General features: G+C 38.2%; 3 protein-coding genes across 7 annotated transcripts; all 3 read right to left on the reverse strand.

The window, feature by feature from the left end:
* Positions 1–2,666: 2,666 nt before the first annotated feature.
* On the reverse strand, positions 2,667–5,664 carry timm29 (translocase of inner mitochondrial membrane 29). Its single transcript, XM_088355163.1, has 2 exons — positions 5,493–5,664; positions 2,667–3,457 (listed from the first exon to the last, which is right to left on the reverse strand). The coding sequence occupies exons 1-2, from the start codon at positions 5,590–5,592 to the stop codon at positions 2,826–2,828; spliced, it is 732 nt and encodes a 243-aa protein (XP_088211289.1). The 5' UTR covers positions 5,593–5,664; the 3' UTR covers positions 2,667–2,825.
* Positions 5,665–6,853: 1,189 nt separating this feature from the next.
* czib (CXXC motif containing zinc binding protein) lies at positions 6,854–11,317 on the reverse strand. 2 transcript variants are annotated; one of them, XM_088337340.1, is made up of 8 exons: positions 11,001–11,311; positions 10,832–10,915; positions 9,139–9,195; positions 8,955–9,036; positions 8,849–8,880; positions 8,692–8,769; positions 8,506–8,571; positions 6,854–7,124 (listed from the first exon to the last, which is right to left on the reverse strand). In XM_088337340.1, exons 1-8 carry the CDS (start codon positions 11,004–11,006, stop codon positions 7,047–7,049), a joined length of 483 nt encoding a protein of 160 aa, XP_088193466.1. In that variant the 5' UTR covers positions 11,007–11,311; the 3' UTR covers positions 6,854–7,046. The 2 variants fall into 2 exon arrangements, with proteins under 2 accessions (XP_088193466.1, XP_088193473.1); XM_088337347.1 differs by lacking the exon at positions 9,139–9,195 and having other exon boundaries at positions 11,001–11,317.
* A 118-nt stretch (positions 11,318–11,435) lies between these two features.
* On the reverse strand, positions 11,436–19,427 carry uck2b (uridine-cytidine kinase 2b). 4 transcript variants are annotated; one of them, XM_088337320.1, is made up of 7 exons: positions 19,327–19,427; positions 14,732–14,891; positions 14,279–14,375; positions 14,000–14,142; positions 12,754–12,851; positions 12,628–12,676; positions 11,436–12,553 (listed from the first exon to the last, which is right to left on the reverse strand). In XM_088337320.1, the coding sequence occupies exons 2-7, from the start codon at positions 14,868–14,870 to the stop codon at positions 12,417–12,419; spliced, it is 663 nt and encodes a 220-aa protein (XP_088193446.1). In that variant the 5' UTR covers positions 14,871–14,891; positions 19,327–19,427; the 3' UTR covers positions 11,436–12,416. The 4 variants fall into 4 exon arrangements, with proteins under 4 accessions (XP_088193446.1, XP_088193431.1, XP_088193436.1 ...); XM_088337305.1 differs by lacking the exon at positions 19,327–19,427 and adding an exon at positions 17,379–17,543; XM_088337310.1 differs by lacking the exon at positions 19,327–19,427 and adding an exon at positions 17,179–17,340.
* Between the last annotated feature and the right edge of the window lie 124 nt (positions 19,428–19,551).

Genomic DNA, 19,551 nt, shown 5'->3' on the forward strand with positions numbered 1-19,551 from the left:
ATGCCGAGTTTTTCCTTGTCCTTATGTACTGTAAGTTTCAGATCAAGGGATGGCGTAACAGTACTCAGTTCAGCCATCTGAGACTTCTTGTTTGGGTCTTGGTTGGGTGTATAGCTGCTGCTATCTAGTGGCACAACTGAAAATTGTACGCAATTATTGTAGTCCAGTCGGCAGTACATACTGTGTGTACATAAATCTGATGCGATTCCACATTAAGTACGCCAAAGTTGAGCACTGACCGGAGAGGAACTTGTTCACACATACAGACACAAATCAAAATAATTTAAATACTTACTCGGGCAGGGAGTTATGCACCCTTTCCCCAACCAACCCTTCCTCCCCCTGATGCCTAGTCCTTAAATGAACTTTCATTCACGAATCAGAAAGCTGCTTGCTTTAAAAGGTTATCAGCTCATTGGGATAAAATGCCGGTAATACAAACATTTCTATTCAAACATCTGAATAGCTTATTTGGAGTTTGAGCTTATTGAAAAAAAATTGAAGCCTAAAATGTGCCTAATGTGCAAGACTGATTTAAACAAACGGTGTCCAAACTATGGCTTGAGGGCCTTCTGCAGCTGGTAACATTTACTGTAGTAAAGTATAAATTGGCTCCAAATACATAAAAGCTCTGAAGGGGAAAAGTAATAGTTGTTGCCTCCTTGTGGTATAAAAAATGTAATCAGTAAAAAAAAAACAATATTGATTTGAATACCAGGCAAGATACATGAACTAGCATACCAATGTTAATTTTCATTATTAAAATGAAAAATTAAAAAATCAGTGGCATCCGCACTTAAGCCGCCGCACTGCGCTATGAGGTACTGGCCCTCGCTCGTACCTTACAATGCCATCTAGTGGTGAAGTATTACAGACTAAAAAGAGTCACATTTTTATATTAACAGAATGAGTTGACAATTTCAAATTCCACAATAATTTTGCTTCATAGGACAGAACATTTATGCAAAATTAAACTAAGCTTACAGACAACAATTTGGGTTTCTGTTTAAAACTAAGCGCAGATTTTATTTTTCATAGATGGCAGATTTAAAAAATAAATAAATAAAAAAGAATTGGTCCTGGCCCTATGGGGAAAAGTCTGACAGCATAGATGTAAACCTGGGGTCTCAAACTCGTGGCTTGGGGGCCAATTGAAGCCCTCAGGATGATAGTTTCAAGCCGTGCATAATTATGAAAGTTTAATGGGACTGTGTGTATTATTTAGCTCCTCCTAAGTCTAGGGGGGGAAAAAATCAAAAGATATATCGATTTAAATGATGAGCAAAAATACATTAACTAACATATAAAGGTGGATGTTTTCAAATGCTCATGGGACAAGAATTTGTTCATCCAATTCAAATAAGGCAGGCCTAGGAGTTGATATTTTACACCATATTGCTGGGTGCCCCATAAACCTCAAGAAAGTCTAGGCAAAAAATGAGAAGACGCATAGTGCATGTTAGTTACTTTGAACCTCCGTAGTTTGTATTCTTCCTTGTTCTTGTTGGCACAACACAATAAATATCCAGTGGTCAAAAAATACACTGTGTCCCCATCAAGTACCGTATTTTCCGCACTATAAGGCGCACCTAAAAGCCTTTATTTTTTTCAAAAGCTGACCATGCGCCTTATAATACAGTGCGCCTTATTTATGAATCAATTTTAAAATTGCAAAGTTTTCCAACTAACTTGCAGCCGCCGACTAGATTTTCCCCCGAACGCCAAGTAGTACGCGGTGTATGCTGGGATTTATTTACCGGCGTTTCATTGGCTAACCAATGTGTCAATCATCAGTTGAATCGATCACTATTGGCTAAAGTTATTCGGAGGTCAAGGGGCGGATCCTTTTCATCATTTACAGGGTGGCATTGGCTTAAACAGCGAAACAAAGCCTGCACTTGGCCGAAAAAGATGAATGTGTATAGCACGTGGCTGACGGCATAGAGAAAGCATTTTTTTCTATTCTGTATTTGTAAATATGTTATTCTCCTGGATTTACTACCTTCACGGATATAAGAGGACATTGGCTGCACATTATTATGAACACAACGACTTCGGCGAGCTACTTTGGGTTTTATATTGTCGTTGTATCTTGTTTCAGACTGAACTCGATGTTTCTGTGATAAGCGGTGCAGATAATGGATGGAATGGAGTGTCTGTTTTTAAATTAAACTCAATTCCAAGTGTTTATTGTCATATGCACAGTAAAGTTGCGAGCGAAAAAGAAAATAGATACGAAGGAATGGTTATCATTTCTTGAATCCCAAGACTTTAACCTTCCGAATGATGGAACGATGCATTTGAGTGACATCGTACAGACACCACATCCGCACGTGTTCTCGACACGTATTTGCGTCTTTGCAAGCTTTGGGAATGTTAAGGGGGTAATAAGTTGGACTGAACTATCTGACGGTTTTGTCGACGCTCCCATTGTAGCGCCTTATAATCCGGTGCGTCTTATGTATGTCAAAAATAGGACCAAAAACTATTTTTTCGGGGTGCGCCCTATAACCCGGTGCGCCTTGTAGTGCGGAAAATACGGTAAGTGCGGGCCACACAAAATATGGATTCATCCAATACTTATTGGTTTATTTTCATATTGATTCTTAATGTTTTATTTTTAGACCTCATTTGTGTAGCAAATTTTAAAAAAACTTCTATTTGAGAACAGTGGGATGTTTTTAATTAGAGCTTTTGCTGAAGAAAATCCGATTTGGTCCAACCCAACCAACAAACTAGCTCTGACAGACCCCAATTAAATTGTTGAGTTTGAGACTCAAACAAATACAAAAGATAATTCTTTTTTCACTTGGACTTTAAATTTTTTATTTCTCCTCTGAGCTGCCTTTGACCGAATCAACCGTTCCTTTATCTTCTGCTTCCACTTTCACAGCAAACCACGACTCTTTGTGCAGTCTCTCGTTCGTTTCCACTTCCTGAGCAGTTGGCGGTGACGTTTGTTGCATATTCACCGGTAGATACGCAAACTCGTTGTCGTTGACGTCGTAGTTTGTCATCTTTGAGTCCAGGTTCCACCAGCGGCCGGCAAAGCCGACGTCCAGCACTCGTCCAGGGAACTCTCTCCAGAGGAGTGACAAATTAGAACACCGAGCTTCATACAGTTCGCTGTCAGGACCGTGCTCAGTGAAATAAATCAAGCAAAGCAGTCCCAGGTTGACATGAGACAAACGGCCCTCATTTCGAAGCTTAAGAAGATTCTGCACGTGGCAATCGGAGGTCGCGTTGCGGATCCATGAGGACAGCAGAGCCAGCTGGTTGGAGCGCTCTAGGATGGAAACTTCAAAAGAGCAGTAGTCGGGTTTAGAAGAGAAACAGGCAAACATGCCACCCAGTACGCCTATGTAAACCGAGGCCTTGACGGGACGATCGCGGATCCCGACGATCATTTCCATACATGCATCTTTGTAGTCGGATACCAGACCACGGGACCATAAAACTGAACAGGACAAAAGAGCAGAATAATCAACTTAGTTGTGCAATTTGTGTCATTCCATAAAATTACTAAAAATCACTTTAAATAATTTTATATTTTGTTTCATTGTTTGCTTTTCAGGCGAGACTTAAAAGGAGCTGTATGGAATTTAGATCTCTAACTCTCTGATGCCATCTCCTGGCTTAAAGTCAGGATTGCAGCCTTAGCTCATTCATGATGCACGTGCGAGTACGAGCTTGAATAATCTCTTCATTTTTAATCTTTCTTGGGGTTTTCGGTAAAAGTTTGGACTATACTTGGAATAGGCCTCTTCTTACTTTTACCATTTTCGAGCTACACTTAATATTGGAAAGAAAGAAAAAACACGGGTACAAACATGAAGTTTCACTCCACCACATGCCCCTTATCCTCCTATCAAATGTGTTCCTCAACCCAAACAATTTTGCCTAAGGTAAGATGGGCGAAGTGGGAAAAAATTATAAGGGCTCTTTGGACTCAATAGGACATTGTTAACACATAGAGAACATTTTATACTTTTAACTTTTTACGGACACCTCAAACCGCACACTCCACCTTTAAAAATATATAATTTCAAAATACATATTAAGCAAGCAACTGCTTTAACTAAAGCTTAATAAGGAAATATATTGATTGCTAAAGACAAAACGTTTAATGTACACAGTAGGAAAAACAAAAAAGATTTTGGAATTTTACGAATGAATCCATTTTCTGCACCACTTATGCTCAGTAGCGTCGCGGGGTACACAGAGACAACTAATTTGCTCATTCACATTTAGGGACCATTTAAACCCGACATTTTGTAGAACGTGGGAGGAAACCCACACAAGCGGGAGCGTGCAAACGCCGCACAGGAAGGCTGGTCGCTGGATTCGAACCAACGACCTCAGAACTGGGTGCACTAACCACTCATTTGCTATGCCACCCTGAATGAATAGTTATTAATTAAAATATTATACCTTCCGGGCAGCACAGCGGCGCAGTGGTTAGTACATGTGCGGCACAGTTCATGTCTTGGGAACCTCCTGCGTGGGTTCAAATCCAACTCCAGACTTCCTGTGCGGAGTTTGTATGTTCTCCCCGTGCTTGCGTGGGTTTTCTCCGGGCACTCCGGTTTCCTCCCACATTCCAAAAACATGCATTTCAGGTGAATTGGCCGGTCCAAATTGTCCCTAGGTATGAAAGAGCGAGTGAGTTGTCTGTCCCCGTGTGCCCTGCGATTGGCTGGCAACCAGTTCAGGGTGTCTCCTGCCCACTGCTCGATGATTCCTGGGATGGGCTCCAGCACCCCCGCGACCCTACTGAGGATAAACGGTGTAGCTAATGCAATGAGATGAAATTATACCTTCCAGGTTGCAGCTCCAAGCTGGCTATGGCAGGTCGTACATTTGACAATATTCTCAACAGTGAAATGGATAGTTGGAATTGAATAGCTTAATTTTAATTACTCAGATTTAGTAATGATGATCAAACAATAGTTAATGGCGTAAAAATCGAATAAAATCCTAATCGTGCTCACTGAACTGATATCGAGACTCCATTGGATAAAGCCCTACCAAGCATCAATATTAATAAAACTAACTATAATTCCTCGATTTTCGTCAAGTTAGTCTAGTCATTAATATGATTTGTTCGCAATGCACAATAGCTTATAAGGAAACCATATACAATAATTAAACGTGTGTCTGTGTACAGCCGTTCTAGAGCCTTAGTATTCAGTGGTGTTCTCAATACAAAAATAAGAATACCCAAATGGGCGTAAAATACAGGTTAGGACACACTGAAATATATTTTTTCTTAAGTTAGCTCATTTTGGAGCAGCAGCCTGAATAAGATAAGTATTCTGCCGCTTGAGGAACAGACTAAGCTATGAAATAATTAAACAACTCCAATGTTTTGCAGGAAACTAGGCATAGTATCCAACAACAGGCATTTTGACATTAGGGTGTATTTTGCATGTATTGTGATATGAGCAAATGCATTCTGTCGTACCCAATCGTTTCTTACAGCATTTTCTTACCCGCTTTACTATTTTTCAGCTTTTCCAAGCGGCTTTTAGGACCAGAGATTGCTGCATCTCCTACACAAAATGCTCTCCGGGTTACCAAACGGAACGCCATTATTTGTATTTGTTTGTACAATTCTTGTTCGGTCACGCTAGCGCGGTGCAGTAAAGGGTCATTCTTTTTAATTTGACCTTTTCTTCTTTTAGTATATTTTGGCAGTTGGCAAACGACTTAAAGGTTTTGCTGCCATCTATTGTTAGGAATGTGGACCGGAACCATTGATGAACCTAGTTTATTTGCATAAGAAGTTGAAACATAATATCTAAAATTACACTTTGGATTAAATTTGGAAATGTTGAACTTTAACACACGAGGACTAAATTAAGTACTCTTATAGTTTTAATAATACACTACTCGTTTCAATCGTTCACGAGTTTAAATGGACGCTGTGAAATTTGACCACTAGGTGTCATTGGACTGTGTAGTGAAATTGAAAACTAGTGCTGCACAGCACAAGAAATAATCCAAAGTACAAAAACTCAAAAGTGACCAAACCACGAGATTTTTCTGGTTTTAGGGGGGTGACCATTGCCAAAAGATGGCGGACAATCATGTCAGCTGCCCTGAGATGAACCTAATGTTATGTAAAATAAATACAAATTTCATGATCTTTGAGTATTTTTTTAAAAAGCACATTTGTTTTTTTATGTATTTTGGCTTATTTTGAAATCAATGTTTTCAATGAATAAAAAAAACAAGGCGCTTAATAAATCTCGTTTTTGCAGTCTTGTCGCCTCTTTTGCCAGCATGCTTATTTTCTCTTTGGTTAGAATTACCAGTTTCTGCTGGTATCCATACAATAACCCTTGTTTTTCTAAACTAAATGACATGAAATAATGGTCTAATCTATTAATTAGCTAGGACCAAAAGTAATTTACAAGGCCCTTTTTTTAAGTGTCCATGACAGCATTTTAAAATTTAAAGAAGTCAAGTCAAAAGAAATCCGCTGTAAACTTATCAAAGTCAAACATTCCTTTTTTCAAGACAATCATTTTCACAGAAATTTACATATTTGCATACTTACTGAGAAAAGTACTGACAAATATAGTCTGAGAGATGCTTTGACAAGATTTCCGCAGGAATGAACACTCAAGAAACAATGCTCGTGTCTGAAAGAACATCAGTGACATCGTCAAGTTGTCTTTTAAAAGGCACATCATGTTTAAGAGTAGGGAGAGCAATTTTACAAAAAAATGAAAGTACTGAAATATTTTTGCAAAAAAAGTCACGTAAAATACATCAAACTCTTATACATTGACAGGTATGAGTCATGCGAATTCTGTATAATTCATATAATTGGCATGCTGAAACATAGTTGTAGTTTTTTTCAATTTTATTGAGGCAATTTCAAAAAACACAATTGTGCTAATAGTAGGTGTATGAATAATATAAGTTGACCACAGCCATAGCTACTTAGACACATTTTGCCCGCTGTTATCTTCGAAATCCATCTGGAAGGTGGACAGAATATCTGCCAATATGTCCATTTTGCATGTCACCGGACATCATTAGCACTTGATAAACTTGTGCGTGACTTCATATATTCCCACAGATTCATTGACTTTTTCATCGTAGTCTGTCCAATCCTGAAATATGTACAACAGAATTTAGAGAGTACAAAGACAATAAGCATGAGAAGAATTTACAACTGGAGTACACACCACACATAAATTTACACTTAGTCCACTTACTTTTAGTTGTTTTCATGGATTTAAAACACCCTATTTTCTGGACTATAAGGCGCAGCCAAAAAACCCAAATCGACCAGAAACTTTAGCACCTTAAAACCCAGTGTACCTTATATAAGGAGAAAATTGTGCAATAATTGATCAGTCGATATAAAAATCGTGACAACGGGAATCGAACCAGATAGCAATGGTAAGCGCACTGAATCTTATCCTAACAGGTCAATAAGGACATGCTCACAATAGCATAACATTGGACTCATAGGGAATCGAACCCAGAATCCGGCTAGGGAAATGTGCCGGATCTTATCCACCAGGGATGCAGACAAAACATGAAAAAGCATTGGGTCTTGATTTGTTACCACGCTATTTTAGTCACGATACCAGATATGTAAGAGAAATGAGAAAACAACATTATTAAAAATCTGTATCAAATTTTCACTTTTCTCAACTAAAACTAAGCTTTGTAAGTGACAAGCATTTTGAATATGCGCAGCCATGCTTTATATCTTTCAGGACAACTGGAGTATTTCCCACAATGCCTTTTTCTTCATTCACTACAGAATGACCAAATGATTTCCCACAATGCCTTTTCCTTCATTCAGTTATAAATCACTTGCGCTTTGTAAAAACTTTGCGAATCAGCGATACAATACTGTATTTCAGCGGAACCCAAACTTTTATGTACCACGGACCGGTTTAATGTCTGTCTCCCGGGCAAATAATAACATCTACAACTTGGTACAGTAAACAAAAATAGAGTGATGGTGCGATAAAGCCTAATGCCTTTTCATATGTCATCTGTATCCCAAATATACTAGTGGATAAGATCAGGCATGCTCCCTTCCCGATCAGGTTCAATTCTTGTTGCATCCAAAGTTATAGAATTGTGTTCAGTGATCTATTCCATTTGATCAATATATATATATATATATATTATATATATATATATATACTTATTATTATTATTGACAAACCTTACCCTTGTCTCAATTTCATGCACCTTATAGTTCGGTGCACTTTATATATGAAAAACCTTTTATATTTTTGTAAAAAGACTTTTTTTTTTTTTGGGGCGGGGGGGTTCGGGTGCACCTTATATTGCGGAAAATATGGTGTGTATATATACCAAAGCAGGATTTGGCAAAAATATAGGTTTTTATTTTCAATAGTATCTTAATTAAAATACAAGGAATTTCAGAAACGCAATCGTGAAAATGAATAAAGGGAAGTATGTTATCTGTCATGTCTCTTAATCAACCCCACTAAAATCCCTGCTTACTTTTTCGAGTAGATTTACTTCAGGAAATATTGTTCCAGACTCTGCTCCCTCAGCCGCAAACCCAGCCTGAGATGTGTTTAAAAGGGTAAAAAAATAATAATAATATTCTCATTACTTGGCAGTCATCACATCAAATGCCTTGCCTCATTCAATCACAACATGGACTGGACTGATATCGGTTCTCACTTGAGGCTGAAAGTCAACGGGCTCCAGACCTCGACATTCAAACTGCACCATCGTCTTGAACTTTTCATTGTCCTCTGCCTTTGATTGAGTTGAAGGAAACCAGGTTACAAGACATAAAATGGTTTGAAAACGGACACAATTTAGACCACGTGCTTACATTATATGGTGTGATGGTATCTCCGAGGATATCTGCACAATAGTAAAGTTTATAAATATATGCAAGTCAGATTAGTTTCAAAGACACTGACATTGCTGCTTCTTACCGATGGAATTTTCTCTGGTGCAAAGTTTACACTTCTGCACCATGCTGGCGCTTCCCCTTCCTCCTTTTAACGGCACGCTCTCCTAAATAAATAAATAAATAAATAAATAAATAAATGCATAGTGCTTGGAAGAAAAATAAAAATTATAGATTGCAAACTACACAAAGACAAGCATCTTTCTTACCGCAACGTTTATGTACTGCCATTTATCAGGAATCTCTCCACAGTTTCCACACTTTAGCTAAGTAAAGGAACATTATAATTATATTATATTTATGTTTTATAAAAAATGTTAAGAATAAACATAAAATGATAATTATAGATTATCATTGCCAATATCAAATGGTATGGTAGCAAATGGCTAATGGTATTTATGTTTTTGTATATCTGACAGCAGAAAAGCGATCCGTCTAAAATTATTTGTTTTGGATCCGGTACAACCAATAATAAAGCTTGATTTCAGCACTGGCCCGCCCATAGCAGTATCTGATTGGTTAATCGTGCAAGAACCAGAGCCGATAAGTGGAGATTGAAAATCATGCTTTAAACTTTTTGGTCCACGTTTTAAAATAAAGAGCTATTTTTTTATAAGAAATACAAAACCCAAAATGTACAAGACGTACAAGAAAACCTGTACAGAAAAACGCAAATTTGTCAATTATGGGTACCATCCGATATACAGCGACTATCAAGAAACGGCAAATCAATCAAGTCAAACGAGTTCGCCGCGGTAGCCTCTATCTCTGTATCGTTTATTTTGTTGCAAACGAAGCGAGCGTTTGATGCTACTGTGTGCATGCGTCTGCCGCTGTAGTGCCTAATTTCGACTCCCCTGCAAAATCCTCCCCCCTCACGTGAACGCGCATTCTGCTGCGCTTCCGACAATAGCAATCGTATTCTATATAATAGGCTTATTAAAACAATGAAACATTATTTTGTTGTTGAGTTATTGTTTTTGTTCTGTTTTTATTTTAATGTTCAAAATAAAGTATTTATTCATTCATTCATTCAAATTTAAAATAAAAGCATCAATGGTTGATATTGTGGTTTGGTTTACAAAATAGAAATGCCTACTAATTCATTCCTCCCAAAAATATCTTTATTTACAAATTTAAATTTAAAGTGTTATTAAAGGATATTTTAGTTACGCTGATAACAATTGTTCCTGATTTTTTTCTTATTTTATTGTATTAATGAAAATATGTACAGAATGCTATAACGAAACACATGTACAATATATCATGTTAAACTACATAAATAAACACGTTTGAAAAAAAATATGGTGTAAGTTTTTTGGGGGGTATTTTGTAAGGGAAAATACGACAGTTTGTAAGGGGATGGAGCCGTGGAGGTTGACAGATATTGAGACGTTAGCGTAGCAACATCACGGTGAGTTGTGACAAGATCACCGTGATTCTTGTAGTACCCACACATTATTTAAGTATACCTTCTTTAAAACATTTATTTATTTAAATCAGTGTAATAGAAGCCCGGCCCGACGGTAATCATTGAAATTGTGGTCAGTTTGGGCTTGGACTTAAGATATTATCTCTTAATGCCAGTTCGAATTCAAATTTCCTAGAAAATCACAACGACTCGTGTTTATTAAAACAAGTCCGCGGGCTATTCAGGTGGACTTGGGCACCGTGATAGACCCCTGCTCTAAAACATCTGAACAGCATTATCTGTTAAATCATTGCAACGCCACCGTGGCTTTTAAACACATATTTGCAATTCTAATGAAATTGAAGAAAGCAAGTGTCTACATCTGGTGAAGTTTGCAGCCACCTCAAATGTTGACGTTTGGTGGCAAATACGAGTCTAGACGATCTGTAGTGTTCAGAACTGACGCGCTAGCTCCAAAGAGACCTACCTACCTTCAGAAACCAGCGAAAATCTTCACCTACTGGCCTGACATTGGTAACATTTTCAAGAGTTGCTTTGAACTGAAGCCCAAATTTCTGTCGGAAAAAATAAACCAAAAAACAACAATTTAACGTGACCAAAGATTTGAAGTTGATGGGCTGACGTAGTAGCACAACTTACCACCATCTTGTTTTGTTCTGCTGCATTAAGGGAGCCTCTGTAAAGCGGAGTATTGAACACTAATGCGTGATATTTTGCGTGAATTCGCGTTGAAAAAGTTGTGACTGACGGTGTTTTCTATTTTGGTTGTTTAAATACTTTTGATATTCATGTTTGCGCGTGTCCAACAATAAAATTTTATTTCAAGGTATTCATTTCAATATCCTAAGGGAAACACCGTGGCATAAACATCTATATAAATATAAAATACATACCGGTACTTAAAGTTACACATCTCAATACGTGTATGTCCACAAGCTGTATTCGGGCAGTTGACATGGCGCATAAAATGTGTGCATTGTTTTAAAGACCATAATGTTCTTCTACATTGTCACTTCAAATAATCGAAAACACGTGAAAGCGATAAACTAAAGTGGTAATCAAACGTACAAGACGGTTGGATAACTTCATTTATTGACTGATCACCTGATGAGGCATGTACAAATATTTCAAGTATTTTCCAGCGACAAAGAATCCAACAATATCACAATAAAGAGAAAAATGGGGGGAAATTACTCAAACGGTTTTTATCGTCATTGTTGACGTCAACACAGTAACTCGTTTATACTTGCTGAGCGTGTTTTGCGCGATTCAAGGGGCGAATATTGCTGCATTCGTCTTTTCCCTTTGGGTAACCTGAGTAAACTGTACGCAAATTATACTTATAAAATAACTCAAAAATGAGCTGTCTGGAAATAGATTCACTAATTATCTATGTCTTAGAGCAAGTGGGTTAAGTCCCATTACATTAGTCCACAGATACCTGACGTATCAACCTTCGATTGCTCAGTGTTCTTTACTGCAGCAATCAATGCTGCAAAGCAAACATATTTAGTGTTACACATCACAGGATAAAGGAACACTGAGTAGGAAACAATTCAAAATTGCTTTACAAAATGTAATACGAGTTCAGCCAGCCTTGCCTTGGTGCACAAATATGTATTGCATCCATTCATACATACATACATACATCACTTGAGAATTGGAGGTTCAGGTTTCACCAGAGCTTCACAAAATTAAATAAAGTCCCCCTCTTTTATTCATCATCAGAAAGCAACAGGGGATACATTGAAAGCAAAGTCAAACTTGCCCATTAAAGAAACAACAACACATGGGTCCATAAAAAAACCCAGCTCATAATGAGAATAAGAGCTTCTCCGTATCTCTGAAAAGATGAACCTCCAAATCCAACAGTTCCAATGATTCTCCCTCATAGCAAAGAGTAGTCAGCGTAATAAAAAGGCATGTTGATTCTTGATGCAAATCCTTTTTTCTGTCATCTCATCTTAAATAAAGTGGTGCCAAAAGGCATGATTTATTTACAGCACTGACCCCACCACCCCTCTTCACCCAAGGAGGGTAAGAGGTGCCACCCGGTCAATGCGGCCGGCTGCTCGACTCTGACGTCCGTCGTTGCCGCGGGGTGGTGTGGCCGTTGGTGCAGCCATTGTGGCGCTTGCTCATGCCGCCATTGAGAATGTCTTGGATGTGCTGGACTATCAAGTTGATTGCCACTGAGTACAGGATCAAAAGTCAGAAACTCTGACAAGGATGATAAGCAGGATAACTGATGATTTATAAGCATTACCAAGGTTATCTGCTCCACGTGGTATGATCACATCAGCGTACTTCTTCGTCTGTTTGAGAAACAAAACACAAAGGGTCAAAATCTGAGTAATTGCAAGTGCCAGGTTGAGCAATCCCCGTTACATACTGGTAGGCAGAACTCCTCAAAGGCCGGTTTCACAAATGTTATGTACTGTGCCAGTACTTGCTCCAGCTCCCTCCCACGCTCACCGATGTCTCTCAAAACTAACAGAAATTGAACAAAGTAGGTGGGGAAAAGAGGTGAAAATTGATCTCTGATACATGTTGTAAACATGCACTGAGGCACAAAAGGTACAGTATCATACTCTGGACTGGCCACATCGTTAAGTCAATAGTAGAATAGAAATACCCGATTATGAAATTAAAACGTGACAACCAAATAAACAAGGTTGCATCATTCTCTCATCAAGTTCCACCCAGAAGCCCAACCTCTCGATGTAATCAGCTAGGTGTCATATTTGATCTCTACCAAGGAGCAAGATTTTTTTTTAAATATGTATTGGATTGCAATTGTATCTTTCTATGACCCCACTGTTTTGTTTTAGGAGTAAACCCAAATTGTTTGTATGACAACAATCCACAAAGTTTTGCATTTAGGGATAGACAAGTAAATTTGAAAATGTCCAACTAAAATATTGAAAAGAAAAATAGTAAAACAAGAAAAATAATCTTGCAAAGTTGCACTTGAGGTTGATAAATAATTGTTCAAGTATTATTTTAATGATTCTAAGAGGTTAAGAATTTTTGTGATGACAACACACCCCACAAAACAGTCAGCCGTCACCATTAGCATTAATGAGGATAATTGTCATTTTAAAGGGTACTTTTATTATACAGTATGCTGAAAATGTTTGGACACCGAAATGATGGAAAGAGGTGGTGATGGTAATGATGACTAAGTGACTGAATCCACAGATCCTATGTAAATATGTAGATTAATGAGATGTTTGTTATATGTAAATACACACAGGATCTTGCTGTGAGACAATTGTTAGGGAGGTCGAAAAAAGTTTTTCATTCACTTTTTTCTTAATTTGTACTAAAAAAAACAATATTAGCAATGCTACTGTTTCTTGTTAAGCTGAACTTACATTATACATAACAAATTTAAAAATAATTTTGGGGATAAGCAGGAAATTAAAAGTGTGAATCCTAGTTAGCCTCATCAATATTTATTAGAATATAATTGGTATATCCATGTCAAAATTCACAAGCAGCTACACGTCAAAGGAAACAAAATTGAGACTCAAGGAAATCCATAATGAAATACTTTAAAATAATTGTGTCATTATATGAGAAGGAAATGAATGGTGTGTGTGGTTCTAAAGTAAACCCCACCCTGTTCCACACACCTCTACGAGAGAGCCGCGTATCTGGGTCAGTGTCAACAAATAGTTTCATCTGGAATAGGTCACGGATCTTCTGCGAGTAGAACATCAAAATGCCCTCGAAAAGGACGACATCCGCTGGATAAACTGTGACGAACTCATCTTTCCTGAAACTCACAAAAGGGTTCCTTGTGAGCCAACTCCCGTGCTCAGAAACCGACGTCGCTGAATTAGGAGGTGACTAACTGCACACCGTACTTAGCAGTTAAGGGAAGCACTCACGAGAATCACACATGTGCTCACCTGGAATGAGTGACGAAGTCATAAACTGGAATCTGGACAGTTTTCCCTTGCAAGATCTCCCTGAGCGTTTGCATGATCAACTCATTGTCAAAGGCATCTGCAAGCAAGGACACTCGCTCAGCTTTTCTCATCTTGTGCTTAGGGACACGTGGCGGAGTGCTCCGCTGCTGTTAGTAACCCTCAGCTAGCAGCTGTTCCATTCAATCTGAGCAGCTGTGTCCGAAATTGGCCTGCTATGATTCTAAACCGGAAGAACAGTTTGCGAGAAGTTCTTTACCTTAGTTGGGATTGAAAGATTTGACATCTACTCTTGGTTTCCACAAGTTGGTTATAAGCCTGGCAACCCAACCCCTGTGAGCAGACTTAATACTGCATTCCTTCCCTCCCACAGTTAAAGTCTGTTACAGGCCTGTATTATACAATTTGTAAAACACAAGAAATAGTTATGAATACCTGGATGGTCAAAGTTGTACTGGCCCTTAAGTGCCTTGGCTTTTTGCTCAGGAGTCAGTGCCTTGTAAAAGCTGTCCTGGCTGAGGATGGCCACCTGCCTCTGGTGATGGTCAATCTTGTTTTGGCCCAGCAACTCCATTATCTTCCCACAAACGGATGACTGCAAGCACAAATCAAATACAGCATAGTATTGATTACTTTTGTTGATGATAACATTTTTTTATTTTAGGAAATCAAAACGTCAAAACATCAAATACCGCAATCTGGTTTAATGACTTTGCAAAGGTTTCCTGTTCTGCAATGCACTTGTTGACCCAGATAGCTAAACGCGTCTCCTGGTGAAGGTTGACTGTGCAATCTGACTGCCTGAGGCTATGGTGCTGTTGTGCATCAAATTGATTTGCAAATATGACAGAAATCCCAATTCATGTGTCTTTAATGCCGATTTACAGGAAATCATTTTTGACCGTCAGTTGGATATAATGAACGCGTTTAAAAACCACTTCCTGTATCAGAGTTTTACAATAGAGGGCAAAGACTGCCCCCTTTTAATGTGTTGCAAGTAAAGTATACACCACTTGAAAACATTCATCAGTACAAAGGCTTGATGCGTGACTATTTTGACATTATAAAGCGCAGGTACTCTCATTGAGGAATATTTCCATTCATGTTGAGCTGTCGATCAGAGTAGTAAAGTCAAGTCATTAATTTGTATAGCCCTTCATCACAAAATGTTTCAATGACTGCAGAGGTTACAATTATACCATCCACCGATCTTAAACCTACATGCGGGCAAGGAAAAACTCAAAATCTCAAAGAGGAAAATAGGAAACCTTGAGAAGGGGCCTCAAGTGGTAACCCGCCTTCCAGGATGATCAGGGTGTCATAGATTTTGCATTAGGTAACAATACACAAAACATATTGAAGCTCTATAAGAAAACTTAGGTAATATGTAAAGATTTGTCGAGAAAGTGCATGACAGCAACAACACTTCAGTCCTTTTACATTGAGAACACAATGACACAGGCTACATGATGCAAGTCTATAGTAATGCACTGCGCCAAGTCCAGTGAGATTTTCACATGGTTAAGAAAACACGATTTAAAGAGCTTCTGAATTCTGACTGAACCACTTGTTGGAAATTCCAAAATTAGAATCATTGCATGCCATTGACTTAAAAATAAAAGGATCTTGTAAATATATTTCAGCAGGCATTAGTTTTAGTCCGAACGCAATTTTATTTACGCTGAATTGTAAATAATATTTGAAATATTGCGGCTGAAATGAAGCTATGCAATCATACTGGTTTTACCAGTAATTTCGCATTAACCAGCAGTAGCCAACAAGACACAATGGGCAGTGTCGCCTAAATTGTAAAAATTAAGTTATTTTAGGATTAGATCAAAGTACAAGGAGGATCTTTTTAAATGGGTACTTTCTGATAATTTAGGTCAAAGGCAGACAACAGTCAATCATGAAGGAAAATAGTTAAAATTGTTAAGCTGGTGGTGCTTTTTAAAACTTGTGCCAATGGAAATGATATGGTTTAAATAGGAGGAAAACGTAACAGTCTTAATGTTTTCCAGAGGATATACATATACGACAAATATATACAGGGTGTGTTGCCTACCTTATAATACTTTTATGAAAGTATCTTTTTTGCGACTACAACAGTGTTTTTAATTGTCCAATATGTCTCTTTGAACATTTTGGGTTGCCAACCTCTGGATTAAAACACAGATAATAAAATAATAATAATACAATTGATTTACTTTGTTTGAAACATTATCCCAAATTTTATTCTTAGATAAAAATGACACACTAACTTGTTGAAATACCCAAAAGAAATCCCTTAAATTGCATATTTTTTCATCTTTAAAATAAATTACATTTCTAGATTGTGAAGGGGAAAATGTGGTTATCACATTTCAATGAAGGCTGTATCAAAAAGTACAATATGATTTTTAAAATTAGGACAACAGAAGCGTCAAATAAAAATGTTTTTGTAAACACGTTTCTTCATTAGAACAGGGATAATCGCAAACGTCTATGATTTTAGTTCTGTTAAAAATCTCAAGTGTTGATAGCACTACGTTTAGCTTTGATGAACAAAGGCTTCGCTCATGACGAATATGGGTCATTCTTGTTTGTGCCAAACGTCGCGTAAATATCGAAATAATCTAAAGACCGCATTTAAACGTAGAGACAAACAATATTTTTTTTTTTTTCGCAGGACTTTGGGGATTTGTTTACAAACAAGACAAAAAGAAGATAGCTAACATTGACCATTGTCTTCCGTCTGCTAAGCTACCGTCTGATGGAATTCATTAGCCAAGCTGCTAAGCTAAAAAAGGATTTCCACCTACACCGTTGGCAATGCGAGACACATGGTGACTATTTGCAGGGGAAATTAACGATTGATTAAAATGACCATAAATATAGGTTACCGGGCGTTCTTTTGCGCTATGTTACACCGGGTGAATGCAGGGAGCCAGACAGTTAAACAGATGATCTAGCTGTCAATCAAGCGGCACCGAAACCACGCGGTCCAACAGCAGCCGGCATGAGATGTAACACGTCATTTCACTCGGAGATAAACGAATCGTGATTCCATAAAGTTGCCTGCTTCGCTCGCTACGATGCCAACCTTTCCACTGGCGGTGCCACCGGAGACACCGATGAGAAAAGGTTGTCGTATTACGTCGCTGTTGTCGCCCCGGTCCCGAAGGCGTGTTTCAGAGTCCCCGGCCATTGTTGCAATGTGCCGCTTCGACCGCTGTGCGGGAATATCACCTAGACTCAGCTCCTCCCATCTCGTCACGCGTTGTATTAGACTGCTCATAAAATTTTATTTTTGCTATTCAACGTGTTATAATCTTTATTTTAACATTTTTTTCTAGCACAAATCGACATTTAATCCGTTACATTGGAATATTTTATAAATTGGAATTTCCGGGTCAAAGAATGATATCCAATCATAAGATGCGTTGAATGACGTAGATCCTACTCCCGCCTCCAAAGTTGAATGTGCGGGAAAGGCATGTTAGTGTAGTGATGGGAATTCAGACTAGTGTTCAAGGACCTGATTTTTCCGCTCGGCTCACCAAAAAAGGGCCGACTCTTTCGGCTCCCAAACGGTTCTTCAGACTATTCGCTGTGTTAATCCAAATATTGCCTATTGTAATGTAACATTACGCACAAAAATGACTTCAAAATGGGAAAAACAGTAAAGAAAATAGAAACAAAAAACTTAAACAAAGGAAAAAAATAGAAACGAGGGGGAAAAGCAAGAAAAAAAGAGTAAAGGCGGTACGGCAGTGGCTCAGGAGGTAGAGCGCTCGTCCTGGGATCATGAGATCGCAGTTCGAATCCCGGCTCCTCCGTGTTACATGTCGAAGTGTCCTTGGGTAAGACACTGAACCCCTAATGCCTAATAAGCAGGTTAGCGCCTTAAATGGCTGCACGGCCGCTATTGGGAAATGTGACACTGTACACTGTGCACACTGTAAAGCGCTTTGGGAAGTCTTGACTTGAAAAGCGCTATATATACGCAGATCATTTCCTTTCATTTCATTTTAAAGGCTGACAAAAAGAAACAATTAAAGAAAAATATAAACGAAACAAAAAAGGAAATAGGTTTATCAAACATTGAAAAGGGCAAGGAAAGGTAGTAAAAACAGGGCAGGGGTAAAATAACATAGAGAGGAAAAGGAAAAAAAATGAAAAGCAAGAGAGACAAAGGAAAGACAGGTTTTGGGTTGTCCCTTTAAGCAGTACGTATATTACCAATAATAATGTAACATTCACACAATGAATTAATAAATTTAGAAAATCATAGTCTTCTCCAAAGTTACCCTAACCCCCCTCTAGCAGTACGTTGAAGTCCCGCAATGTACTTCACAATATCATTTTGTTATCATTATTATTATTAATATCAATATATATGTTATCTCAGTCTACAGTAAACTTATTAAAACGTTGAACCTTTTTATATTGATTAACTTTAAAGTCAAGCAACTCAGAATCTCCAAAAAACACACAACACAATGAATTGTGAATCAAATATATTGACCTTTTACTCCAACATAAAAAACTACAAAATAAGAGCACAAACTTAATAAAAAAAACAAAAAAAATAAGCTAATCGTGAAACACATCCCTGAAAAACACAGGAAACTTAATTAAAATGTTTGCAGATCTGAAAAAAACAAAACAAAATGCAAAACAATGTCAACATTTTATATTCAACACTTTTAAAATCAACAACAAAGAATACGTGGAAAAATACATCATGACCTATTACAAAAGAATAACGGCGTTTCGAGGGGAATCGTTTCTTGATTGGTGGGTAACTGGCTCCCGTCGCTCCCCTCCAAGAGATAGCTCGCAGAGCTGAGTTGTTTACGAACGACACATCACGACATTAGTGACACATGAAATACCTCTACAACCTCCTTCCAATTACTACGCCTGTCTCAGCTCCATTGGGAGCAGTGCTTTCAGCCGCTCTGCCCCCCTGGCTCTGGAACTCATTGCCACTTGATCTCTGGAATTCTGCCACCCTGTCCACCTTCAAATCCAGACTCAAAACCCACCTCTTCAGACTTGCCTTTTCTTGATCATCTACAGCAGACCTGGGCGCTCTGGTCCTGGAGGGCCGTATGTTCTGCATGATTTTTGAGGTTTCTCTGATCCAATACAGGTGATTCCAATCACCAGTATCGTTAACGAGCACTTGCTAGCTTGCTAACGAGGTTATAATTTGTATCACCTGAGTTAAAGAAGAGCAAACTTCAAAATCTGGCAGGACGTATGGCCCT

This window comes from Urocampus carinirostris, chromosome 1 (assembly GCF_059441175.1).
Source record: "Urocampus carinirostris isolate Australia breed hairy pipefish chromosome 1, RoL_Ucar_1.0, whole genome shotgun sequence".
Classification (NCBI taxonomy): Eukaryota; Metazoa; Chordata; class Actinopteri; order Syngnathiformes; family Syngnathidae; genus Urocampus; species Urocampus carinirostris.